The sequence below is a fragment of the Fusarium phalaenopsidis genome, assembly GCF_050370095.1.
Source record: "Fusarium phalaenopsidis strain FUZ10S chromosome Unknown contig_32334, whole genome shotgun sequence".
Classification (NCBI taxonomy): Eukaryota; Fungi; Ascomycota; class Sordariomycetes; order Hypocreales; family Nectriaceae; genus Fusarium; species Fusarium phalaenopsidis.
The window spans coordinates 412,882-439,755 of NW_028145390.1; the positions used below are offsets into that span (position 1 = coordinate 412,882).

Below are 26,874 nucleotides of genomic sequence, written 5' to 3' on the forward strand. Positions count from 1 at the left end.
TTGAGGGTTATCTTCTTCTGCTTCTTCGTCATCTCGCTCTTTCCCTTCTTCTTTCGTAGCTTTTGATAACGTTCTTGGCTGTGGCCATAGGCCGTGATGCTTCTGTTGAAGTGTGTAATTCGTGATAGGCCGACGGGACCGTGTTTCTTCCCTGGACTGTGCCAAAGCCACCGTAAGAGGATTCCCTGCTGACCAACACCCCAGGCTTTGAGCCCTAGCTTTATCGGCTTATTCTTCATCTTGGTTTTCTGCTTAGACCGGCCTGTGTATCGGATCATTCCCTCGTCAACAGAAATATGACTCCCTAGCTCAATGAAAGATAAAGTGACGCTCTGGAGAATATTAGACCACTCGGCCACAGCTTGGAAGACTCTAGGAATATCATCACAGTGATCGAGAAGTGGGAAAATGCGAAGATGCCGGAAGAGGAGCCACCAGCGGTCAAAAGTCATATATTTGATAATAGAGTGATTTGGCCGTTGGTGGCTAGAGTCAGCGATCTTCCAAATATCCTCAACCTTGCTTTCTTTGAAGCTTCCTATGTAGAGGAGTATCGCTAACCAGATGTAAAGCTCAGGAACCGTTGTTGGCCTCCACTTGCGAAGGCGGGCCTGCGGACGAAGTGGTCGCTCATGGAAGAGGCCGGCGATCCAGATATTGGTATATTGAACCCATCTCTCAACGAGGGAATAAGGGATAAAGTGCAAGAAGAAGTCTAGAGGCTCGTTAGGCAGCTCTTTGACCCGTAAGGCGCGATAAGTGATGTGTTGTGGTTGAAAGTTGTAACCTCTCTGTGTGGTTGCGGGGAGATTGGGTCTGCACGTGACATCGTCGGGCTGCAGCCGGCTGCAATTACGGTCTTCAATAAAGCTATTGTCATCATAGGCATTGGTAATTGGTGCTTCCTTAGGTACCGACGGCATAGTTGATGTTTCAATTTGATAGGAAATTGACGATATCCCTTAGTAAAATCTATGGTGTTGCGTCGAGGGGCAACTTGCAGGTAGCGGAAGGTACCTTGTCAATGACGCGGCCAAGTGGGGCTCGTGACCTGCTGTAGTCTTAGCACAGCAGAGGAGATATGGCACAAGGGCGGGCTCGTTTTACTGTCAGTGACTAAAACATAGAAGAAGAACAGGATTCAAGGTTTATAGACGCCGGAAAAAGAACAAAAGTCCGGGATATCTGTGGCAAACGGACAGAATGGCTAGGTATCTAAGCTAGGCGGACGAATTACGGACGAATCATGGGCGGACGAGCATTAATCAACGTTGCTTCCGTGTAGTGGCAGCTTCTAATTGTAGCTCAAACCGCCTCAGGTTGGAAATAGAGACACAATGCGCACATTCTGTCCTTTGTACACGAGTCATACGATAAGGTTCGGCTGTTTCCCCGATATTCACCTCGGTCATGGCGGTGTGGCTAGTTAACATCCACGGACGGAGTCCGTCAGGACCCTGGTAGCTCACGGGCAACCGTCGTGGTCAAATGCGTATAAATAGCGAAACAAGTTGACCCAAAGCATATTATGAAGATATCAACCATCTAAGCAGAGATCAATCGCCCACTGTATCCCAAGAATATGAAGGTCGCGATCGTTGGCGCAACGGGCCAGACGGGCTCCGTCATTGTCAAGGCCCTTCTCGAGTCGACGACGCCGAAGTTTGTGAGGAGTTTAAATCTCCAGCCTGTCTTTTCAGAACCGAGATACTGACGCCTTCATTCCAGGAAGTCACAGCCCTCACGAGGCCCTCGTCGCTGCAGAAACCCCAAGTTCTTGAGCTGGCCGAGAAAGGGGTCAACATTGTCGCTGCCGACCTTACGGGCTCCGAGGAAGAATTGAAGAAAGCGCTTACGGGTATCGAGGTCGTCATCTCGATCATCTACGGAGCCAGTGTGACAGCCGAAATACCCCTTATCAATGCCGCCAAGGCTATCGGTGTTCAACGATACGTGCCCTGCTTCTTTGCAACTGTTGCACCACCTACAGGGGCTCTTCGACTTCGAGAACTGGTAAGCGACCGAATAAAAATAACTTTTTAGAGTGACCTAACATGAGCTTGCAGAAAGAGGAGACTTTCAACCATATCAAGAAGATCAAGCTCCCGTACACTATTATCGACGTCGGCTGGTGGTATCAGGTCAATCTTCCCCGGCTCCCATCTGGCCGCATCGACTATGCAGTTATGGAAACCACAGATGGCATGGCAGTCGATGGGAACGTGCCGGTAGCTTTTACCGATCTGCGCGACGTTGGGCCATACACTGCCCGGATTATCTCCGATCCTCGAACCCTGAATCGCATGGTCTTTGCGTATAACGAAGTCTTGACTTTTAACCAGATGTACGACATAGCCGAGAAAGTAAGCGGCGAGAAGCTCCATCGCAAATATGTAAGCCTATCTACTATCTTTGGATTAGTCCGATGAGCTAACTGGTTACAAAGGTCCCAGTGGAGGAAATTGAAGCTCAAGTCCGCGAGTGGGAGGAAAAGAACCCAGCCCCGGATTCAGTTGAGTTCATAACGCTGTCGCAGCTGCAGTACTGGTACTCCTGTTGTGTCCGTGGAGACAATACTCCTGAAAATGCCCAGTACCTCGGATATCTATTGGCCAAGGATCTCTATCCTGAGTTCGTCGGAACTACGCTGGAGACTTACGCCAAGGATGTTCTCGAAGGAAGGGGAAAGAAAGTGTATGAGCATATTCAGGACCTGCCATCCATCAAAGCTGCCAACAAGGCCCTGCAATGATGGGCTGACAAAGGTTTGTTAATGGCAAAATCGCCTGCCATATTAGTGTAATTTCAACTTTATTCATGATATTCCAAACGCAACCTACCTTCCATTCTCATACAGGTCAGCTTTCCATACATGTCGTGGTAGAAACATGTCTCTCGGTGTCTAAATCCTGTTTCCAACCTGTCATGTCAACGGCCCCTTGGCGTCCAACAAAAGCAAGTCGCTGAACTCAACACATACTAGCATCTTGTAGCACCCGAGAACTACTCGTTGAAAAATGTATCACATTTCATTCCAGGGCCGACATAACCAACGTTCAAGTCCCGCATGAGGCCACTTCAGCCTCCACTATAGGTTTTATTTTTATCATCTTCAATGACGAGTCTGCGAGAGACCACCAGCTACAACAGCAAAAGAAACAGTTATCAACATATTACGGCACTAAAACCCAATACCTTAAAACACCGTAACATGTTTAGGATGCCATACCTCAAGTCTTAGAGGAGCACAATAACCCTCTCCTTACACGGATCATTTAGCAGACCAAAAGCAAGGGTCGTACTCATTCATCCACTCGACAAATTCGTCGCCCGCCGTGGCCCAGCCCTTGATTCCCCCTTGCAAAACTACGCTTTCCATCTCATTGTCACCGCAGTCGGCGAGATAGTCGCTCAACCAGCCAGCAGCTCGCGGACCGCGACCGCGTGATGAAGCTAGTGAGATGAGATTAGAGCCCATCATCTCCCAAAGTTGCCTTTCAAAAGACCATAGGCTGGCCATACAGAAGGTGGTACTACTCACAGCAATACCAAATGATCTTGCGTAGACCCCTGGCCTTGAACATGCCATAAAGCGTTGGGATTGAGGGATACAAGCTTTGGGCAGGCAGATTGATAGAGCCATGGATAGTGCCGCCCTAGGAGTCGCTCAAGTCAGCGACATTGTGACAATAACTACGTGACGGATGGCAGAGACCGAGCTCAGGCTCACCTCATAGTCATTCCGTCGTAAATCGACGAGCACAAAGTCCGCACTGGCCACGCTGCCAACTTGCCTCATCAACTCAAGAAGCTGCTCACGCGTCAAGTTTCCTGGTTGACGCTCCGGAGCCGGGTACTTCGCATGCCACGGAGCTATATTGGCCTGCTGTTGTGAAGCCATTGCAGTGCTGACGAATCCTGGATCGGTTTTTAGGGTACCACAAACAACCTCGGCGAAGACTGAATCTTTGGAACATTGGCAAGTGATGATTGTGTTTGATGATCCAGAGGCTTGCTCTCGGGGAGCCGCCGGTCTTTCAAATGCTCGCTTGTCGCTTCGACCGCACCCTCGTAACCACCGGGTGCGTCTGAGGAGTGTGTCATGCCCCGGTTATCATTGGATACCATGGTCAGGCATACGATCATCGAGTACACACCCAATCACATGCGGGCATGTTAGACGCGCAATATGGCCAGGACAACTACATACGTAAGCCAAACAGAATTGTAGTCGTAATTCAAGCATATTTTCCCTCAAGGTGAGGCATTGGGTTTCAGGAGGCTGTCATGTCCGTCTCATGATTGGTAAACTTAGTCGCCTTATGGTTGAGATGACGGCAGTTAGGGGCTGAGCAGCTCAGATACTTGTGGCTTTAAGCCACCGGCTTGCCTCAAGAACAATAAAAGGAGTAGGGTAAGAATAACCTTAAACTAAATACTAAATATAAGAGTAGGACTTTTGCTATTTAACCTTGTAGCAGCAGCCACACAAGGGCACTCTCGCTCACAATATCTATTTTAAGACATTGAGTTTTAAGGATGGGGAAGCTATATTCCACCTTGGGCAGGCGTCTGGATACGACGCACCGTAATTTAAGACCTCTGGCCTGGTTCTGGCAGTATGACCGAATTTGAGCTACCTACGCAAGCGTATCTATGATTCGGAAAACGCTGGAATTGTGCACAAGACAGTCATTTGCTTCTTTGCAACGCAAAAGATACCGGATCCGGTCCGAGTCCAGACTGGCCCGCAGCCCAGATATAATTTCAACTGCCGCCTGGCAAGATAGTCCTTTGTCCCAGTGGCTCGAGATGGAAGCGGGTGAGGTTGGTGGGCAAAAGTACTCAGTTACTTGTGGTAGTATTTCTGGCTGGGTACCCAGCCCTGGCCAGCCATCGTTGTAGATGGATGAGATATTCGCACATCCTCCGCTTTCAGTGGCGTGTGTGCTGGGAGGGTCGTGCGTTTTTTGGCCACGGTTCATGGTGACAGAGCAGTCTACCGCCTCTACCGTACCTGGCCAGGGCGTATTGTTGGGTGGAGGCGCTGCAGCAGGGGCCGAGGTTTCCAGTAATTGACATGCCGTGAGTGAAGGAGAGTTCGAAGAGGGTGTGCTCGGGAGCGAGGGGAAATCCGTAGTCGTGTCCACTGGACCGTAGTCTGGCTGCTCCCTCACACTCTGTCTATGGGGAGAAGATGGATCACTGCCACTCTGCAGAGACCCCCAAGAGTCTAGATTTGGTACACAACCGACAGATCCCGCCAGAAATAGGTGATGGTCAACCTCCTCCTGTGAAACTCCCCTAAGGTGGAGCAGGCCACGGAGATGTTTGTTCTCCCACGCGACGGCCCTAGCCACGCGCTGCATCTCAACGCTGGCCTCGACTCCTCTTCGTTCGTAGTCCTGAAGCCGATGTTGAAGATCCTCGACGAATTGTCGATGCCGCTCCCGCGAGCGCCGCTGGTTCTCGCGGTTCTGAGCCGCAGAGGCGGGAATACGGTTCTACGTCACACAGGTTAGAAGTTGTGAGTTAGAGACAAATTCGGGGAGAAGGCATACTTTTCGAGGCATGAATGGAAAATAATACGGCAGTTTTCTAGACGCAGCGTAATTCAGAACGTATAAGATGGTGATCTTCTTGGTGGACGGAGGTACAGAGTCTCACGGGCGGCTTGAGGGAGACCTGTCATGCCCCCGTCATGATTGGCTGAGCGAGATATGGGCAGCTGGGCCATGCCATCTGAGCCGGCGCAGTGCTAGCTTTTGCCTCAAACAATCAGAGTTTTATTCACGCTGAAGAAGGCCAGAGATCATTCGTCCAAAATGATTTCTCAACATATTCTATGTACAAGAACCCAGCACCAATTCTTAAAAACCGCATTGACTTGCACGTATTACAACTATGAGGTCCATGTTTTCCGGGCGATTCCAATATCCCTACCAGCAGCCATTATTTTCCAAGAAACCAAACACCAACCTCTCGATTGAGGCATTCAACTTGTGAAAAGAAGAGAACAAAAAAAAAAGTTATTAAAAAGATCGGCATGAGCGTAGCGTGCTCATAGTCTACAGCACTCTGCTAGATCTGGTATCAGACGCAGGATATTGATCTAGAAACGCGGACTGCCCGACGACGACTAGGGCCTCCCATTCGGTTCAACAAACCCAGCCCGCGGACCCAGCACAGCGTCAAAGAACCCGCTGCTCCTCCGTGCTGGATGCGGCACACTCTCCGCCCGGGCATTCTCTGGCCGTATCTCAAAGGAACGTGGCGTAGCTGAAATGTTCGAGCTTGTTTGTCTCGGCTGGCTTCGTGACACGGGATCTTTTGTTTTGAAGATCTCTGAATGCGTGGATACGACGGCTTGTGCTGCTAGTTGTTGGAGGTAATCGTTGTCTGGCATCAACGTGGCTGGGATGGGTGATGATTGCGTTCTGGACATGTCGGGTTTAGGGGCTAGGAGTCGTCTGGGGTTACCAGCTGCTGTCAGTGGCCGAGGTGCGGCCACTGAAGGAGGGGAAATCGCTGTAGGAGGCGACCTCTCTGTAGAAGTGTTGGTTGCCGGAGGAGCAGTCTTGACTTTCGGAGCGATCGTCACTGGGCGGACGGTGGTCACTGGAGGGGCGGTTCCTATTTGATGCTCAGACCTGGGCTCGTAAAGGTGACTGCGCGAGGTCTCGGGAGCTGGCTGGTTGGGGACTGACTGGTTGGTCGGCACTGTAGGTGATGTACCGTTTGCCATCGCGGCGTCGACCCCATCTTTGTCTTGAAGAAGTGAATCCAAAAGAGAATCGCTAGAGCGCGGTCGTAAAAAGTCGTTTCCTGATGTGATGAGATCGGCCGGGTTGCTGAGTGGCTGGAAGCTCATGAGACCATCAATCTCCGAATCAGAAGAGTCATCATCATCCACAACGATGGGACGATTTTGGTTAGCTTCGCCATTGTTGGCTGCCGGTTCGCTGGAATTGACGTTTTCGTTGGCAGTAAAAACAGGATCGCCGTTGGTCGTAGCTTTGTTACCATTTGCTTCCGGGACTGGGCTCTGCTCTCCGCCATCTGGTCTATCCTCTGGCTGTGGCGTCTCCTGCGGCGGCGTGGTAAAAACATCTTCATGAGTCAAGTCTTGCCGTGACTCGTCATGCTCATCGGTGCCGTTTTCATTGCTGGGCGAACCAGTCAACGTGTCCATGTGAAGTGGCTCTCCTCTCTCCAGAATATCTGACTCCAGACGAGGAACTGGAGATTCAGTCCCGACTAAATCTCAAGAGTTAGAGAAAAGTATAGGGATCTGTGACAGGATAAACTCACTTCTGATAATTGTGTCAGGGTTCTGGCTCTTCTGGTTCTCGATAAACTCGGCGACAGACTCTCTTTGAAGGATGCTCATGTCATGCGGGTCAAAGTGCTTCAGGTCAGCAACAGGAACCCACCCAACGGAACTCTCCTCAGGAAACTTGAGTTCATCGAAATACACAACTGGGAATTGGCGCTTCGAGACCAAAGCACCGCCTTTCTCGTAGCCCTCGGCCCACTCTCCCACTTCGCCATCGGCGGCATAGCAGGATGGCGTGTCGTCCAACAGGCCCGTGTCCAGCAACGTCCCCTTGAAACCAATATGCTGGAAGCTTCCCCATGGTAGGATGAGAACCGGATAGAAGCTCCTGGAGCTTTTCCAGTAAGCGGCGTAAATCTCGCCTGCTTTGGGGTTCATGATACCAGACACGACCTGACTGCTGCGAGTGTGAGGGTGGCCGGGTATTACCGCACGGGGTTCAGCGGTACCGCCGTCGAACCGTGGTCGTTTTGGGCGCTTGATCGTCACGGGGATTCCAAGTCCCTGATCGAAAGCCTCTTGGGCCACCTCGTTATTCATCTCCACCCTCGTCGGAGTGCAGTCCCTGACAAGCGTGCCGAGAATACTAACAGCCAGTTCATGCTTTCTGGGCAAGTTGCCATGAACAGCAGTCGCCAGGTGTTTGGCGGCACCAAGGATCGGGTCGTTGGTAAAATGCTGGCCATGTTCTTTACACTCTAGAATGTACCAGTTGCCGTCTTTGCGAGGGTAGCGAGCGATCGTGTACTTGATTTCGGCCTTTCCATCTTGAAAGACTTGCTCAAAGTCGATAGATCTGTCGGTAAGAGTGTCGTCAACGCGAGCGCGTTTCTCCGGTTCATTTCTCGACCCAGACGGGCTTGCCGGCCTCTTGCGCTGACTCCCAGTTGGTCGAGCACCTGAGTGGCGCTGGAGAGGCGACCCATCTTGTTGGTTCGAAGCAGAGGAAGAGTCTGTCTGGGACTGGGCTTGGCGGGGCCGTGGTGAACTCGGATCTGGAGGTCGCCATCTTTCTGGACCCTGTCGGCGCGCCGTGGTAGTTTGATTTGTCTGAGGCTCGCCATTCGGCTGGGACTGGTCTTGGCTTGTCCCCGTATCCTCATGAGATTCCTGCTCTTTCTCTCGGTCCTGGCTCGCCTCAACGCGTGTATTCGTAGGGGACTTCGGTGGCTGGACTTGGTTCTCTCGAGCAGCTGAAGACTCTGATTGCGGATCCGAGTCGTCAAACATGGGTGCATCCTCTTCGACGGGTGTCGGTTCCCCCTGGAGCTCTCTCATCCATGTGCCTGCAAGATCAACACCCACAATGTTGACAAACGAAGCAAAGAAATTCTTGTGTCGATCTTCTACTTCTTCGGCAAAAGCGCGATCTTTGGTGTCCTTGGTAGATGCATGCTCCTGTTCAAGCTCCTTTAGCTGCCCAGCATACCGAACAAGCCGGTCTCCAGTTGAAGTCACATCGCTTTCAGGATCCAGCCCTATGAGCGACCTGAGCTCCTGGTCAATGACGGCTCTTTGGGCTGCATGTTTGTCTTGGAAGATCTCCTGAGGTGTCTTGATCTTCTGTTTCTCCTGGCAATGCGCGAGCCAGGCTGTGACTTCGGATTGCTTAGCTGATGCTGCGTCTGCAATGTCGCTCATTTTGGTGATGGTGGCGTCACCTCACCGATCCTGTCTGCTTCACTTCAGTTACTGCGTCGCTGCCAACGTTAATAGCCAGCATCGCGCCTGACCTGATCAGCAGAGGCGACAAACTAACCTGGCCTTCTCGGTGATTGTTAGAATACGTGGATGCGCCGCGTCTTGAGGGACATTTGGCTATGCTTCAGTGCCATCAAATGATGGGGAACCAACAGTCAGTAAGCCTGTTGGGAGGAAATGACCTTTATCCGTACAGTCCGCCAGCCTGATTGCCCCCTGTCCAATAGGGGGGCAATCCGGGAAGCACCCCAGCCTCTTGACGGTTTGTCTGCTGGTTGCCTATGCTGTGCTACCAACACCCAACAGTCTTGACAGCGGTGACCAATAAGCGTCGAGAGCAAACAACTTGGCGTCGCGACGTGGCTTGGACGCGTGGAATTAGTCTTGTTATCTCTTCTCCCGAAGAGGTGGTTTGGGCAAATGAGAGGAGGTGCTGCTGGTTACCGTTACTATATTTCTTTTGCTGTGTGAACTTAACTTGGTTAACGGTCTCGCTAGCGGGTTCACGTTTCAAGTGTGCCGTCAAGTACAGAAATGCCGATCTACTGTCGGCAGATTAATTGCGAAGGGTAACCGGTCAGCACTTAACGCGGATGCCTTGCAAGGGCTCTTCATGCCATTTTAATCTCCTTTACCGGGTAGGATGAGTGGCGTACCTAATCAATCAAGCCTCGTCTGTCTTAAGTCGGTAAATCACAATTACAGAGGATCAATAGTGGGCGCCTTGTATCGAGTAGAGGCTTATCAATTGACAAACATCCAGCCATCCACGACGACCAGTCATCAAAACACGGCAGTTCCACTGTCTACTAGTAACGGCAAAGGTCATCAGATAGATTAGATAGTTGGCCAAGCTCCACCAGGGAGACTATCGTGAGTATTGACAAGTTCCCCTCAGATATCGGATCCCAGATTTAGAGCCGGCTACCTTCGGCGAATGCCAACTGAGAGACTTTGCGACACAATAATCACCAGTCGCGGTGCTTGTAAATTGCGCCCTTTCTTCATCCGCACCGACAACCGAACAAACAGATTATAAATACTGCACAGGTCAGACCCTCGACCTTAATTGTCCGTCATCTTCACACTTGTATCAGGCCGTCCAATCGATCTCTACAACCAACATGTACTCTCCAAAAGTCGGCGACGGGCTAGATAGCCTCGACACCCCATCCATGATTGTCGACCTGGACCTCATGGAAACCAACATCAAGAAGCTCTTTGATAGCCTCCTGCCCACCGGTCTCAACATTCGTCCTCACCTCAAGACTACGAAAAGCGCCATCCTCGCTCACAAGCTTGTCGCCGCGGGCGCAAAAGGCTGCTGCGTGGCCAAGGTCTCGGAAGCCGAGGCTATCACAGCTGCGGGGTTTGATGACATCCTCATTACTTGCGAAATTATCGGCCCCGTCAAAGTGAGGAGACTTGTTGAGCTGTTCAGGAAGCACAAGACGATAAGAATTGTGGTGGATAGCGCAGTTGGCGCAACCGCGATCAATGATGCGTTGGAAAAGTCTGGCATCACGGAGCCCATTTCTGTCTTGGTTGATTTGGATGTGGGACTTCGTCGCACGGGTGTTGCTGCTGGAGAACCAGCTGTTGCTCTCGCAAAGCATATCAGCGGCTTGAAACACCTACGCTTGATCGGAATTCAAGGATACGAGGGTCACTTGCAGCATCTCCACAGCCGAGAGGACCGCAAGAAGCAGTGTCTAGAGTCGATGAAGATCCTGACCGACACAGCCGATCTACTACGCAAGGAGGGCTTCAATATGGACGTGGTTACCACGGGTGGAACAGGCACGGCCGAGTTCTGCGCTACTGTTCCTGGCGTGACAGAACTGCAGCCCGGATCCTTCATCTTCATGGACACAGACTACCGCAACGCCGTGGGCACCTTTTACTCCAACAGCCTGACCCTCCTGTCCACAGTCGTCAGCAAGCAAGGCGACAGACAAGTCACAATCGACACTGGCCTCAAGTCATTGACGACAGACAGCGGACTGGCCGAGTGCAAGGATCCAAGGTACAGGCATCAGAACCTAGGCGATGAGCACGGCTCGTTGAGCTGGGACGAGGGAACACCGGCTTTGGAGGTTGGCGATAGGGTCGAGATGATTCCTAGCCACATTGATCCGACCATCAACTTGCACGACTTTTACTATGCTTATCGGAAGGGAGTTATTGAGGAGATATGGCCTGTTGACTCGAGAGGAAAAGTCCAATAAGGAATATGCTTTCTGGGCTCTCAACATGATGAAACCTCTTCATAGTGACAGTTAATACATGGCTGTGCTGACGAGAAACATGAGATGTGCAACACCACAGCAAAGACCTGCCTGTTCATATAACGATTAAGGAACACATTATTCTAGTCACTTCAAGAGCTCAACACCTCCGACAAGAGGGCCCTTCTCGTTCATGTCGAAAGACCACATTGACATGTATACTAGGAGTATTGGCATTAACGCCAGGCAGTTGAGATGAAAGAAGAATGCAAGGACGCTATATATCTCTCCATTTGCATCCAGCGGTGTTGACTAGAAAGATGAGACCAAGTGAATAGCTTGGTTGGCATACTGGCCTTCTACGAAATACACTGGTCCGCCATATGACTACCAAAATGTACAACGCCGTCAAATCCATGCATTTTTTTCTCCCTATTCAGACTTGAAAACGCACGACGAGGCCATCCGTATATTGCCGTCTATATCCTAACACCAACCATCAGAAAGGCCAGGCATGCTCGAGTATATATGATCCACACATGTAAAGATTGTCAAAGCCCACTGAGGGAGCCTCGCGGCTGATGGTGTCACCCTCGGTCAAGCTGCAAGTGATCTCCTCGTGGGGTACAAAGGGAGCGTTTGCCTCGGCCAAGAGGCTGATGATGCCCTTATCGGTCCCGGGATAGAGCAGGGCAAGTTTCTTGGAGCCGTTTGGGCCAAGTGTGGCGGCGCCACCCTCCCGGATGAAAATAAAAGTGTCGATGGACTCGTAGTTGACCAAGAGGTAGTCATTCTGGTTCTTTAGGGCAAGGGTAAAGACAAGTCCTGGTGGCATCTTGATCGTCACCTTTGCTGTGACTGTGGGCTGCAGCGGAGCCTGGGTGGTAGTGGTTGAAGACGCCTCCGTAGTCGTTGTGGTGCCTTCGGTCGTGGATGGCGTAGCTTCGTCCGTCGTAGAAGCCATGTCGGTTGTCACAGTGGTGCCCTAAGTTGTGGATGTGGTACCCTCAGGCGTAGATGTAGTGCTCTCGGTCGTGGATGTACTATCCACAGTCATTGATGTAGTACTCGAAGCCGTATCGGCAGTCGTGGTGGTGCCCTCAGTCGAAGCCGTCTCGGTCTTCGACTCAGAAGTATCGGCCGAGGTGCTCGTCTCGGAAGAGACAACAGAGGACTCGAAGCTGGTCACAGAAGCGGTCTCTGTGCGAACGGACGTAGTGGCAATAGTGGAAGCTTTAGTAGTGCCATCGGAAGTGGTGGTGGACAAAGCCGTGGTGGTCATGGGTCGGCACACGCCAGCCTCGGAGCACACAAAGGAGCAGGGCTGCAAGCGCAGCCAGCAACTTTCGCGAAACCATAATGAAGGACATGGTGAAAAACACCAGAATGCGCAAAACAAGAGGATCAAGTGGGATGGTCAGCTTCTGCAAATTCAACAGGAGACCAACATGTTTACAAAGACACAGCCAGTGGACCAAGCACTTCTTGGCGACGCAAACACCAGGCTCTCGATGCTCGACAGAGACAGGGATCCCCCAGGCCGCTAAACAATTAACCTTAATGGGTGGTCAGCGAGAAGGCGTCCCCTCGCAAAGGAGGTTCACTCGCAAGCACAGAACAGCATATCTTGTGCTTGATGATTTTGTCAACCGCGTCTGTTTTTAGGTGGCTGCCCCTGGCTTAAATTACCACCCGTTTGATGGCCCCAGAGGGCGTCAAATAGTTTGTGTTAGTGCCACTACTTCGTGTGTCAGAGTGCAATGTGAACCATGCAGCCAATCAGGTGTGTCGTAACAAATTCAGCCCTCGCTTCGTCGCTTGTGGGAAATGGGCAAGCGATCGTGAAAAAACTTGAGACGCCTGTGTTGAGTGACGACGGCAGAAAGGATGAACTTGAGCTCATAATGAGCAAACGAAGAAATTAAATTATAACATAATAATAACTTTGTTCTATAATAATTTGAAGTTATTCCTATTATCATCTCGCATTCTTTAGGTAAATTTTCAGTCTGCCTGCGCAGTTGCCGAAACCTCAACCAGAGAATAGTTGTGAATTAATCATCGCAAAATTCAAGGGACTACCAAATGTGCCAGAAATCCCCAAAATAACTCCACTCAATACACATCTCGACTTTTATCAAAAAAAGAACTCAACGCTTGTCTATTAAACGGGCGCTGGTACGGGTCTAAGAAACTCGCTAGAGTGCAGGGTAGTCGTTCCCTCTCCATGGTTGAACACGCTGTTTACCTGGGAGGCTTCGCCCCTTCACAGCCTTGGTGGGCTGCAATTTTTTGAAGAATTGGCAAATCATCTTATGCTTAGTGGTTGTGATCAGGTATTTGTTTCCCCATGTCTATTGCCTCCCGTTATTCATATGAATCTGTCTCGGAGAGGTTCCATGAGTGGCCTAGATAGATAGTGGTAACCTCAAGCGGGCGGCGTTGTAAGTCACAGCAGGCCTTGGCAACTCAAGGAGCATAGGAACAAACCCTTCTTTTCTACAAGGAGAACCAACATATATCAACAGGCCCAAGTCAAAAGAATGCTCTCTTTCCCATCAACGATATGCCCGAACAAGGTCATCGGCCACAACAGCAAAATACAATTATCAATACATGAATGTATTGAACCAAACTCCGTAAAACACCGCAAATATTATGGGTGTTGCATTATTTATCTTTGATTAGGCTCTCGATACTGCTAACTAGGGCGGTTGGACATATGCTTAGTGTGAGCCTGACTAAGAGTAAGTTTATAAGGCGAGTTTACAGGTTTATCCTCTGGACTCTGTTTGAGGCTTTGTACCGATATTCCAATGGAAATGAGTCTACTGCTTGCTATCTTCAAAATCCCAATGCATTTACGTTTAAAATATGTTGAAACCTGAAGGTTGGCTGGTGAGAATTAAGAGCTAGAGGGCAGGGGTAAGAGCCGATGGAGACAGAAAAAAGGCCCTCGGCGATCACACCCTGTTGGAAATCTAGAACGCCTCGAATGAATTTTCATGCACGTACTAGGGAAACATCAATGTATTAAGTTTTCCCGTATCTATTGATCCCACACTCATAGGTTCGGGATCTCCAGAAGCGCCGAGGGCTGTGCAAGTGGCTTTTTCCGTGACCTATGCCACGCCATTCCAGTGTAGGTCTCGATCCCATCTTACTTCACAGTTAATCAAAAGGTCACTACTCGTCAAGATACGACCAACGTCACGGTGGTGGCTGATGAGACGCAGATTTTGGTTGTCGGGGTTTTGAAAGCGCCGACGACGACCAGGGTCCCGCTCACCATTTTCGCGATGAGCAGGGGTACATGAACGATATGATTGGCTCGGCGGTTATCACGACTCCGACCCCCGCCATGTTGATTCTCGAGACGGACTCTGAATCATGGCGGATTTCGCATCGGAAAGTCCCAATTGGCTCAGTTTCAGGTCTCGGGGAGCCGCTGACGTGGTGCCATGAGATTCAGCCTTAATCAATTTTCAAGCGAGAACAGTCGGCGCTAGGGCGATAGGGGAGGATCCGTCGAGTCGACAGCCAGGCATGTTCAAGATTTATGTAACACTTGCTTGTAGATGCACGTAATGGCAATCTCTTAATAACCTCAGCCTGTCTTCCGATTCAAAAAAAATCATACACACCAGCGCCCCCTGCTCCGAGCTTCCCCATCACGACTTGAACAAGAACCCTCAAAATGGCTGAAGCTGGCATTGGCCCTCCTCCGAAATACCACTACACCCCCTCGCTCGCAGCTGCCATTCTCTTTACAGTCCTCTTCAGTCTGTCCGGCTTTGTTCACGTCTATCAGCTCGTGAGAGGAAAAACATGGTACTTTATAGCCTTCTTTATCGGGCTTCTGTGTAAGTCATCCCTTGGAGTCTGACATGTAACTGATTGTCTCCCATCACAGTCGAGGTAGTGGGTCATGCAGCTCGAGCCTACAACGCCGATGAAAGCCCAAATTATTCCAATGTCCCATTCATCATGCAGACTCTTCTCCTGCTCCTAGCGCCAGCACTGTTTGCGGCATCTATTTACATGATCCTTGGGCGACTCATCAGGGTGTTGGACGCTGAGCACTTTTCCATCATTCGAACAAGATGGCTGACCAAGATATTCGTGCTTGGTGATGTCTTGTCGTTTGCAGTCCAGGGCATCGGTAAGTGAATTTACAAGACCTAAAATGTGATACTGGATTCACTAACTTATCCCAAGGTGGTGGAATCATGGCTGGCGCCGATGACAAAGACGGTGTCGACCTGGGCCAGAACGTCGTTCTTGTCGGCCTAGGAATCCAGATTGCCTTCTTCGCTGGCTTCATCATTGTCATCTCCATCTTTCACTACCGAATCCTCCGCCAGCCTACCAAAACAAGCGAGGAAACACCTCTCCCTTGGAGCCAGTATATCCTAGTCCTCTACTTTGTCTCGCTACTCATCATGATCCGATCCATTTTTAGGGTGGCCGAGTTTGCCGCCGGACAGACGAGCGTGCTGCAGACCTCGGAAGCTTACCTTTACTGTTTGGACACCATGTTGATGTTTTTCGTTTGTGTCGTGTTCAACGTGCGACATCCGAGTCAGGTTGTTCAGGACTCTAACTATAAGAACATGGATCATGAGATGGAGGATGGTAGGGCACCTGCGGACGAGGCTGAGGTCCTCATGTCATATCGCCATTGATGGGGCTTGAGGAATTGAGCATTCGGTGAGGGACATGTCCCTCGGAGAGCCATGATGCTCGCATAGGCTGGACGGAGGCTCTAAATGTCCCCCAAGGGAGAGGGAGTTGAAGCGTGCTCACAGGAGTTGCTGGTTATGGGTAATAGTTCAAATTCTTGGATTTAGGGGAAGGCTCTCATTTGTAACTAATTATAGAGGAATGCCCATTTCATATGTGTTGACAGGGAGGAACTGGGTATTTACTGTATTTCTTCGCATATCCCAAAGCTTTCAGCCATCCATTTTGGTCGAATAAATTACTGATATTGTATTAAACATTTGATAATTGACTACTTCCGGCCTAAGCCACACCCTCAACACATTCCAGGGAACTGGAAACCCGGACCTGAAGGGTCGAGGAGCGCCAAAGAGAAATCATCCAACGGCGGCGCAAGGTCGGTGTGATTGTTCGTAACCACATCGGATAAAGTCACAGATGCCATGGCCAGCGCAGCGGAATCGACTGCAGCCATTGTGCCAAGCCTTTGTATGTAGGCCGGCGCTTGAACATCATGTACCAATCTGGCGAAAATGGGCCCATGCCTTGTTTCCCACGCCGACGTGATAGCAGTTGCCAGAGCGAGATTCGACCTTTCCGAGGCATCGAACAACTCCTCGTGATAGTGATATACTTTGGAGACTAGCCCCCAGGCCTTTTCAACTTTGTCGCCTGCTGGTTGCCGAGATAACTGAGAGGCCATGAAAGCAAAAAGATCCAGCTGAAAGTGCATCTTCATATACCAGAGAAAGCCGATCCGCTCAGACGCCTCATACTGGCCAAGCCATTGCTCAAACACTCTGACAGCGACTAGAAACAGCTTCTCGGCTGGTTTCAAAGGCTGAGAGCTCATATTACCCAGCTGCCCCGGGGGCATGGAGGCCATGATATGTACTCTGCTGAGTATCTGGGCTTTGATGTGGCCTGCCAGTTGGTAGACGTTTGGATCCGAAGGGTCTGCGAACCGGTCCATGATATGATTGAGCCTGCCTTCGACTTCCTTTGCCAGGCCTTGTAGCTCCGTGAGTCGATCTGGTGTTTGAGGGAGAGCACTGGTGATGTCAATTTCATGTTGGATCACAGTGGCCTCGACGCTCGGTCTTTCTACAAGAAACTTGCCCATGCTGTAAATCAAGAACGAGACAGCCATCTCACTGGGTCCATCCCGGTCCCGGAAATATGTCTTTGAGTCAGGATCTAGCTCCGAGTCGTTTAGGTTTGTCGGCATCTTGCAGTCGCCAAGTGAGGGCATCATGGATGGTCCTAGTCCTGACTTGATACCACACCGAGCGTCTAGCATGTAGATCCGCCACCATAGCCGGCGTCTGATTTCTGTCTCAAAAGGCGGTAGTCCAAGAGCTTCGCCGTCTCGGTGGAGGCCCATTTTTTGTGCTATGCGGACGCAGATGCCACTAAATATCCAAGTCGCATGGGTGTCATGATGGCCTTGAATAGAAAACTAACAAAGATTTTATTAGTATTAGACAAATATGGCAAGATACTTTCCCTAAGCCTACCAAGTAAAGTACCAGAGCTTGAAGAGTTGTCAAGCTGGCCGATCTGAGAAAGTTGGCCCGGCGGAGGCGAACTCGGAAAGCCTTGACACAAGACTGAGAAACCTGTCTTTTAGGTCGCCCCAGAAACTCTAAGCACTCGTTGTTTGAAAGGGTGAATAAAGCGGCGTTGTAGATGGAGAAGAGCAGAGCCTTTGTCGTGTCTGACAGGCCACTGCCGGATGTGCAAGCTGCTTCAACCACATGGAGTTGTGTGGATGGGGCATGGAGAATCTTGGTGACTGGATGAACTCGATTCAGGAATATTTTCCAAAGATGGAAGATTTGGCTAGGCAGGAAACGGAACTCATGCTCCGTCTCGGAATCTGGCGATAGTCCATCCTCATTCAAGCTGTTGTCTAGCGGCGGTGATGTTACTTTACTCGGATCGACGCCGACCAACTTGCGCATTGCTCCAAGCTATTCATAATGTTTGTTAGTAGGGGTTCGTTTCATGACATGGCACGTCTGAACTACCTCTTCGTGAAGAGCAGCCCATCTCGGGCTATCAGTAAAGTTAACCACCCCATCTCCCAGCACAAGTTTCCCTGGTACTATTGGCTTGGGACCAACACTTGTCTCTCGATCAGAGGAAGAAGAGGAAGGTGGTTGCTGCTTGTGAGCTGCTTCGCATTCTGCAAGGAGCTTCTCACAGTGGGTGACTCTCGCCAACAGGTCGGGATTTGGACCCCTTTTCTTTCGAGGCGGAGGGGGCGACTTTGGCCTGCAGAAAACGCCGACCTGAACAAATTCAATCAGTCCTTGCCATGATTCGCTGCGTGCTAGAATAGGAAGTAGGATGAAATGTCATACGAACCTTGACACAGTTGCTGCATGGGTATTGACGATCGCATCCAACTTTGCGACGATGGCAGAGTGAGCAGACCGGCAGGGGCAGGGGTAAGGCCCCAGGAAAAGACGAGGGCCCCGATGAGGCCGTAGCGGTAATGGCAGGCGTCTCCATTGAATCCCGCAAGCAGTGGTATGCTTATGCTTAAACAATCGAGGGCAAAAGGGTCGACCAAAGTAGTTCAATATGAGCGGATAATGGGGTAATATAAGTCCGACCATGGAGTGTCTGAACCAGCAAAGAAGAGGCTTGATGACTGATGACGTGTCAAGGGGGCTTTGCTGCGACTAGGGGACTTGACTGGCGGCCTCACTGAACCGAGCTTTCAAGCCACAAGTCTCGTCACAGCTATCGACAGACTACCCATTCGCTCGTGTAGGGGGTAAATAGTTCTCTTTCTGCTTGGTGATGGTCATGGCCATTAGCTCATCTTAACATTTAGGCTGGGGTGGATGAGCACTCGCTTGTCCGTATTGGTGTGTTTACTGGGTGCAACGGGAGCTTCTACGGCATGCGGAACCTTTTTTTTTTTTTTTTTGCAGTCTGTAGATTGCCTTTTGCATTATATACGCTTGAAACTTAAAAGCGTTGCTATTTTGAAGCACCCTGTTCAGACTTCCAGCACCTGCACTGAACAAAACCTACAGTTTCCAGTATTCCAACCAAGGCGACCGTTCAAAGCCGCGGTCTATTCGTGGTCCTATATAAGCTCTAATAATCTCAAGCAAGCAAATCAAATATGAGAAAGGCCGTGATTTCATACATTGGGCTCCATCTCCTGCAGCTGACGGTCAAGCTCCTGGCTGAAGAAGGCCAACTGCTCACCGCTCAGCTCCGTGTCCAGGCGCCGCTCAACAATGGCACGAACTTGACGTTTCGTGATGGTATCGAGATCTGCCTCCCCGAGAGTCCACTTGATCGAAGCTGAGATCACATCGTTGCTCAGGCCCGACTCGCCTCGTTCAACGGCGCCAAGCCGGCTCAGGGTTCGAGGGGTTGTCAAGCCCAGTCCACTTTGTGTCCTGAGAGTATCTCTCTCCCTTCCAGGTTCATTGAAGCCAAATGATGTTTTTGGCCTTTCGGGTTGTGGCGAATGAGATCCCATTCCCAAGGTCATCGTCGAGCGTGGATTCCATGACCCATGTTGTTGGCTGTAGCCGTCAACGCCAGTAGCGGACTGGTTGCCTAGCATTACCGTAGACTGGGCAGGAAAGTAGGAGTTCCGGATGAACGAAGCGTCTGGCTCAATGCCATAGACGGAATGTCGTGGGGTCCCTTGATAGTATCGATTCGGAAGATTGTTGAACACGGCGTAATCACTCCATCTCTGCAGCGGGATGGAAGTAGGATCAAAGCCTTCATCATCATCAACAGCAACAACCTGCTTATCGCCCCTTTCACCAATGACAACTCGGGTATTTCCCCACGAGAAATTGTCTTGGTTCCAGAAAGAGTAAAGAGGGAGGAAGAAGGAATACACCGGCAATGCCATCAGGTAGATGATCATCCAGCCAATGTGCTGCCACTGCCTTTTGAGAAGGAACAGCAGCGCCTGAAGGCCATAAGTCGCCGCCAAGAGGATGATGGAGATCATGGGGAATTGTCCCGTGTTGGTGGCGACGCGGTAAATGAGATACACCAGATACACGCATGTCGCTGGAAAGATAATGGTTCCGAACAAGTCGGCAAAAACAACGACGCGCATGCTGAAGCAGCACACGCCACACATGTTTTCCAGACGCATGAGCTCAACCAAGTTGTGGATCGTCGAGTTGATCCATCTTCTTCGTTGGGAGAGCAACACTTTCCATGACTCGGGGGCGACGGTTTGGCATTGGGCTTCAGGGAGGAATTTAAGCCACATGCGTGGGAAATGCTTGATCATGAGCGTCGTGAGGTAACGGTCTTCTCCGAGGGAGAGAAGATTCTTGAGATGCAGCGTCTCGACATCACAGACGGAATAGTCTCGAAGGACGGCGTCTGAAACGATCAGAGGCTTCTTTCCGTCAAAGGTTCTCAACCGGTACATCGTAAAGCTAAAAAGTTAACAAAGTTCCATGACATGAGGGCTTGGAAACGTACCATCCAGGCAAGCAGGTGACCGATCCAAACAGCGACTCAAAAGCCTTGGCCAAATGATGAGATATGAAATACTCATAAATCTGAATCATAGTCCACCAGCTCTTTTCGTCATTCTCCAACCTCGTTTCCCCACAAATGCCAGCAATCTTTGTATTGTTCGCACAAGCGGCAACAAGATGATTCAACGCATCTTCGTGAACAGCCGTGTCGGCGTCGACCATGAGGAGAAACTCATACAACTGCGGGTCGACGCCAATAACATCGTTGATGTGATGAAACATGTCGAGTTCTAGCGGGTTCATGGGTGATTCGTGGTACACTCTGTTCAGAAAGCTCAGCAGGAGCATCTGGGAGTCTCGTTTTCCGCGGTTTCCGGGCTTGGGTCGTGTTTGTTCGGATTCCTTGCCGACTTTTACGATGACGATGTACGGAACAATATTCCCCTCGCATTCGTAAAGACCAGAGTACACCTTGCCGTAGTTGAGCTGGTCACTCCCTGATCCAATAGACTTGAACGCTCGGGCTGCTGGATCAAGTTTCGGGTCACTGCCCAGAATCTCGAGAATCAGTTTCGACGTCGGGCGATCGTTGCCCTGGCCCACAGCAATGCCATCGCAGATGACGCATATCAGCTTGCGTTTGTTGTCGTATTTGAGACAAGTCAAAGAATCGATGGCCCTCCGCAGAGACTCCTCGTCTTCAGTGTACGCGGGAATCTGACAGATGACAAACTTGTCCTGCATCGACGGGCGGCGTTTGGAACCGAATCGGAGTGCTGCCAGGAATTTGACGAGGATGATCGCACACACCATGACGGTGAAAGCGAGCAGAAGCCAGTTGTTGACCTGACACTTGGCGCTCTTCCGAAAGTCCGAGATGCCTTTGTAGCTGATGGCCTGGATGCAACGCCAACTCTCAACAACATCATCATGCTTGGTCTTGTTGGCTGTATCCGCAAGCATGATATCAAGCTCCTCCTTGATGTTCTTCCCAGGGTTGTCCTTCCAAAGTTTCGAAACCTGCTCGTTCAGGAACTCGTACTTCTTGTCGTTCTTGTAAAGGCCTTGGGTGTAAAAGTAATCCGTCAAATCGTAAATCTTGTTGCCGTATTTCGCCCACACTCGTCCCTCCTCGGCTTCCGCTTTGAACTTGCTGTCGGAGTAAACCAGCTCACCGTGGTAATACTCCTTGATACCGGGCTCAAAGTTGGTCCAGTACCAATCATCCTTGGATAGGGCACTTGTCGAGTCGAGGCAGTAGTAGCCAGAGGTGTGCACTGCGGTCGTGTACTCAGGAGTAGTGTTCGCTCGTAACCGAGTTGTTTCGGCAATACCAAGCCCTTTGCAAGCCATGTTCAACGGAGGCACAAAGTATTCATCCATGTCAAACCCAGCAAGAGGCTGCATGTTGGCCGTGGTGGTCTCAATGTCGGTATCGCTGTGTTGACGTTTCCAAAAATCCGAGATGTCATAGACCTTGCCATGGATGCTGACCCAGAAATCGTCCTCTCCCTGATGTGTAGCAACCTCCTTGCGGTTCCAGGCCTTGTCCGAATTTGGACAGAGGAGCTTGCCAAGACCAATCATCCAGAAGAGGATCAGCGCATTGAGAAATATGATGATGGAGAACAGGGCCAACTTCTCACGCCATGCTTGTCGAACATCGGGTCGACGCATGCGGCCGAGATGTGTAAGAAGGGGTGATGGGATCCAGAAGGTCAGTACCCAGACGAAGCCTACCCAGAGGCGACGGCTCATATCAACCTTCTTCGTTTCGATTCGTGTCGTTTTCGCAAGCTCGGGATCTTTTGACACAATAATGGTATGCTCCTTGGGCGAATCAGCTGGCACCATCTCGATCAAAGACTCTTTCGCTCCGAGCTGGCCTCCGTTGACGGGAGTATTGCCTTCACGATCTGGATACGTTCCAAGCAACAGGTGGTCCCTACTTCCATATCCGCTCTGGTTGAGACTGAGACCAGAAAAGACACTTCCAGGTCGTGGAGAGGGAAAGGACTCGTTCCTGAATCCAAGCTGACTCTGGCTCCCCTGCTGTCGAATGAGGGCCAGCTTCATGTCGAGCATTCCTTCGGCCTGCCCCCAAGCCTCCTCACTCATCCACACACGATCTTGGCCGATAGCAAGGTTGGTGTTATGCCATCCCCTCTCAAGCGCCCAATTTTTGATATCATCCTTGCTGGAAAGATAACCGTGGATGGCAGAATAGCGCTGAATGAACTCGTCTATGTCGAAATCAACCGTATATGCCGGGCTTGTAAACGATCGATTTGCCCAGTCTCGTAGGCGCCATGATACCAACTGCGTGGACACGTCGCTCGGAGACCACGGTGCTGTTAGCAGAGGCGAGGCTGCTGAGTCGGGTGTGGCATTCGATCCAGGGTAGAGGCAGAGGTGATACCAGATCCTGCTAGAGTCTAGAACATCACGCAAGTCTAGTACATGTCGTCTGGGCTCCATGCTCATCTCAGAGGGTAGAATGATCTTGAGAAAGCTGTCATTTTCCGCTTGGAGAATGGCCTTGTCTAAGAAGGACTGTTGTTCCTCCTCACACGTACCCTCGGCCGTCTGTTTGTCAACTATGATCTTTTGGTACCATGAACTTCCGATCATGGCCTGACGGGTGTCTTTCCACACCAAGGGATCAACAGAAGACGTAGCAATGCCGTCTTCGATAACTTCGGCGTTGATGCCAAAAGACTCATCGAAGTTCGTTTGCAGAGCAATAGCCCTTCCAAGGGAAGAGTCGGGTATGTCGACAACAATAATCCGAGTACTTTCGTTCTCACCTACCCCGCCAGTCATGGGGCTCTCGGTACCACGCCGCGGATGACTGATGTGAGATGCGATGGTCTCATTGGATTTTACAATGACCCAGTTGACAAGTGCCTCGTAGACTTTGCTCATGAATTCGCGACGATCAGAATGAGAGAGGTTGACAAGTACCTCTGGCTCAACTCCAAACATGATGCTGGCCTCCTCGCAGGCCTCGACTACATCATTGTGAGGGATGTTCTGGTCGAGTGTGTTTCCGAGAGTGAGTAGGCCCGCGAGGGTGGCAATGAGCTTGCGGTGGATAGAACCCTTGATCCCAATCTCTCTGATTGCCTGCCGGAAGTCGTCTGCCGCTGCGCCATCATCAGCTGCAGCAAGGTGTGCAGGTGGTCGGTACGTTCCAGATGCAGCCAGGACAGAGTAATGTGAAGCTGGTTTTAGACTTAAAAAGTCTCTCTCAGCTTGCGTTGATACCGATGTGAGGAGGTAGTAAAGGACGTCAAAAGCCCGGTAACCGACTTCTGGGGCAATTTCGAAGAGACCACTGGTGATATCGATGCCATCGGCTGGCATCGATAGGGAAGCATTCGAAACTCGGCCTTCCAGACTCACATCCAGACTCAAGGCGAGAGCGGCATATCGTGAAGTTGACAGATTGTGAGGTGTGACACAGTGAAGAAATGGTTGCAGGGCGCGAAGTGAGGTAAGAATCGAGGAAGGAATAGCAAAGGGCAGTGTATCGAGAAATGGGAGAAACAATGAGGGAGTTGAAGGATGAAGAGACCTGCCCCTGTCATTAATACCTGCATTAATACCATAGTGTTCAACACATACTGCAATAGAACACAATTGTTCTCAAGCCGACGTCGAGCATGTTCCCAAACTTTTTCGCCTAGCAAGGTGTCAACGATGGGCGTAGCTTGACTCGAGGCGTGCCAAGCGTTGATAACAACGCTAGTTTTAGCATCGAGTTGGTAGGGTTTCGAATGGAGGTATGAGGTATGAATGGCGTTCAAGAGCGTGAGGTTTGTGCTATGTATCGATCGAGGATGGGGAGAGACGTGGCCGAGGTTGGGCATATTCGGACTTCCCTTGGCTCAAGATCGGAATCGAAATCAACGAAGGCCCAGAAGCAAAGAAAGAGCGAAAAATATACGAAAATCAGAGTAACCAATAATAGAGTAGATAATTAGCAAAGCGGTACTTTTGGAAGCGAGAGTCGAAGTTGGCTAAATTGGATGAGAGCTTACAAACAGAAAACTTCCACGCGAGCCGGATCATCTTATACCAAGCTTCAAAGTCCAATTATCAATCATAACAAGTCCGCGCAATCGTATTGTCTTATTATTAGAAGGTATCAGGCCTGGCTTACGTAGTACAGAGCATACGAAGCCCAACAACCGCAGCAACTCGTCGAGATGCACACCGACCAATCATCAGAAACCGCCAGCCGCTGAGTCATCGGTAAAGCTCCCGAGAGCGAATCAAGGGCTTAGTTCGATATCTTGAACTTGCCGCAAGGATCCGCTTTGTCAGCGGACATATCGGCAAGAGGGCGTCCATGCCACCCCTCCCGTATTCGTCGCCAAGATGGTTAGCTAGTGCACCCCATTTTAAGCTTGAGCCCTTGCTCATTCCACCTCATTGGCTTCTCGTGATAAGTCAGCGGAGATTGAAGAAACCCAGGTGCCGGGTTCATCTGGTCTTGTCCGCGGGCCCATCTCCTTGGACATATCCGCCTCCCCCCTTCCACTTTGCTCTTTTACATGCCACCCGATATCTTCTGTTTCCAGAGTCCGACCACCTGTCTCTCTTCCTGAGGAGGCCGCCTTTTCATTTCAGATCTCTTGGAAGTCGACATTTGACTCCACATTGTTAGCGATCGATCGATCGACCCCTGTCCGTCAACATGGCTGGAAAATGGGCTTGTGACGGGTGCCACAAAAGAAAGGTATGAGGCCCGATATCTATAATGCAGATTGCCCTTGATATACCCCACTTGTTTAATCTTTGTACATCTCGGCTCTTCCCTTTGATGCGCTCGCAGGCATTGAGCTACTGTAGAATGTCCCCGTAGCTCGGTCCAGCTCGCTAATGCCCTTTCCTGTACCAGATCCAGTGTGACCGCACGTCACCGAGGACCCCCTGTGACTGGTGCGAGCATCATAACCTTCTATGCACCTTCTCCAGGGCTAGGAGAGGAAAGACACGGATGCTTGCCAGGTAACTATACCTACACCCCATGCACTATTGAGACATCGCATTCTGATATGTTTCATCAAGCCGTAATGTCCAATCTCGAACTGTTTCGATGCCTACTGCCACCCTGCCTGGCAACGGCCCCCAAGCCCTTGTACACAACGAGCAGCTAAATAGTCTCGACGCCACCATCTTTCCCATCATCCAAAATGACGCTACGTGGCAGGGCAACGTGCCTTATCGAGACATCCTCACAACGAACCATGAACAACCATCCATCACACCAGAACCTCAAGCGTTGACACCCCCCAAAACCCGTGCCCCTCGGACAGTTACCAAGCCTTTCGGCCAGCTATACTATGGCGGTTGTCACCTTGGACAAATAAGTCTTGACAAAGGCATACCGCAGTTCTCCGAGGAAGGTCGCAGGTGGATCCTTTCAAAGGCTGGAGACAACTTCAAGTCAGAAACACTCCAACGACCATCAACTCTCCATAGCCCCGTCACACACTCCCAAGGTTATTCAGGGGCTTCCCTACTTCCGTCTCGACACACAACCCACCAAGTCATTGCCGCATATTTGAATTCTACATTCAAGTTTGCCTTTCCCTTCGTCGACGGCACCTTGTTCAGTGAGACCATTGTCCTGGCCTATGAGGGCCTGAACGTTACAGCATCACTAGAACATCTGAGTGCTAGGTGCTGTTTTCTGGCCTTTCTCTCCATTATTGATTGTTTTAGAGGGCCGAATGATTTTCCGGATATCGATCCTGACGCATGCTCCATGGAAGCACACCATCTACTTGCAGAAGTATTGCTAGATACCAACCTCATGGGCATACAAACTATATTGATGCTGGTAAGTGGCGGTTGAAGCTATTAAGGACATTCAACTAAATCTACTCCGTCTAGCAACTGCACGAAGCACACCTGGGCCGGATGCCGACTGCTGCAATCCTCAACGGGGTTGCCTGTAGGATGGTCATAACGATGGGGGGTCACATTGATGTCCCCAGCCTACCCGATCATGGCGAAGCTTCCCGAGAAGAGCGTGAGAGATGCCATCTACGAGCCCTCTTTTGGATATGTTACCTCTTCGACAAAGAGATCGCTCTAAGAAGTGGCCAGCCACCATTCCTAACGGACTCGTACTGCGATCTCACACCACCAGACAGAGGCATGACTCATTTCTTTACCGATGGTACAGGCGAGGGTCTCTTCCCATATCTCTTTGGAGACATAGGCTTGAGTCTACTCAAGGGCAAGGCAAACCACCAGCTTTACTCGGTCCACGCGAGCCGGAAGTCAGATGCCGAACTCCTACGCGATATCCGCGAGCTTGATGAACAACTCGAGGAATGGCGTTCTTCAATGCCGCCGCATATCCGTCCCTCACTGTCCATGTCTCGAT

The 26,874-nt window shown here is 50.6% G+C and overlaps 6 protein-coding genes across 6 annotated transcripts; 3 read left to right on the top strand and 3 right to left on the bottom strand.

Moving 5' to 3' along the window:
- Positions 1-1,582: 1,582 nt before the first annotated feature.
- LRP88_14248 (aromatic alcohol reductase) lies at positions 1,583-2,752 on the top strand (the record flags this gene model as incomplete). The annotated part of the gene is made up of 4 exons (XM_083250598.1): positions 1,583-1,666; positions 1,729-2,013; positions 2,067-2,393; positions 2,447-2,752. 4 exons carry the CDS (start codon positions 1,583-1,585, stop codon positions 2,750-2,752), a joined length of 1,002 nt encoding a protein of 333 aa, XP_083093663.1.
- Positions 2,753-6,476: 3,724 nt separating this feature from the next.
- LRP88_14249 (uncharacterized protein) lies at positions 6,477-8,977 on the bottom strand (the record flags this gene model as incomplete). The annotated part of the gene is made up of 3 exons (XM_083250599.1): positions 6,477-6,633; positions 6,708-7,257; positions 7,312-8,977. The coding sequence occupies 3 exons, from the start codon at positions 8,975-8,977 to the stop codon at positions 6,477-6,479; spliced, it is 2,373 nt and encodes a 790-aa protein (XP_083093664.1).
- Positions 8,978-10,161: 1,184 nt separating this feature from the next.
- Positions 10,162-11,265, top strand: LRP88_14250 (DSD1 family PLP-dependent enzyme; the record flags this gene model as incomplete). Its single annotated transcript, XM_083250600.1, has 1 exon — positions 10,162-11,265. One exon carries the CDS (start codon positions 10,162-10,164, stop codon positions 11,263-11,265), a length of 1,104 nt encoding a protein of 367 aa, XP_083093665.1.
- A 499-nt stretch (positions 11,266-11,764) lies between these two features.
- Positions 11,765-12,547, bottom strand: LRP88_14251 (uncharacterized protein; the record flags this gene model as incomplete). The annotated part of the gene is made up of 2 exons (XM_083250601.1): positions 11,765-12,250; positions 12,317-12,547. 2 exons carry the CDS (start codon positions 12,545-12,547, stop codon positions 11,765-11,767), a joined length of 717 nt encoding a protein of 238 aa, XP_083093666.1.
- Positions 12,548-14,962: 2,415 nt separating this feature from the next.
- On the top strand, positions 14,963-15,950 carry LRP88_14252 (RTA1 domain-containing protein; the record flags this gene model as incomplete). Its single annotated transcript, XM_083250602.1, has 3 exons — positions 14,963-15,128; positions 15,179-15,427; positions 15,484-15,950. 3 exons carry the CDS (start codon positions 14,963-14,965, stop codon positions 15,948-15,950), a joined length of 882 nt encoding a protein of 293 aa, XP_083093667.1.
- Positions 15,951-19,147: 3,197 nt separating this feature from the next.
- On the bottom strand, positions 19,148-23,918 carry LRP88_14253 (uncharacterized protein; the record flags this gene model as incomplete). Its single annotated transcript, XM_083250603.1, has 2 exons — positions 19,148-20,426; positions 20,545-23,918. The coding sequence occupies 2 exons, from the start codon at positions 23,916-23,918 to the stop codon at positions 19,148-19,150; spliced, it is 4,653 nt and encodes a 1,550-aa protein (XP_083093668.1).
- Positions 23,919-26,874: the final 2,956 nt, after the last annotated feature.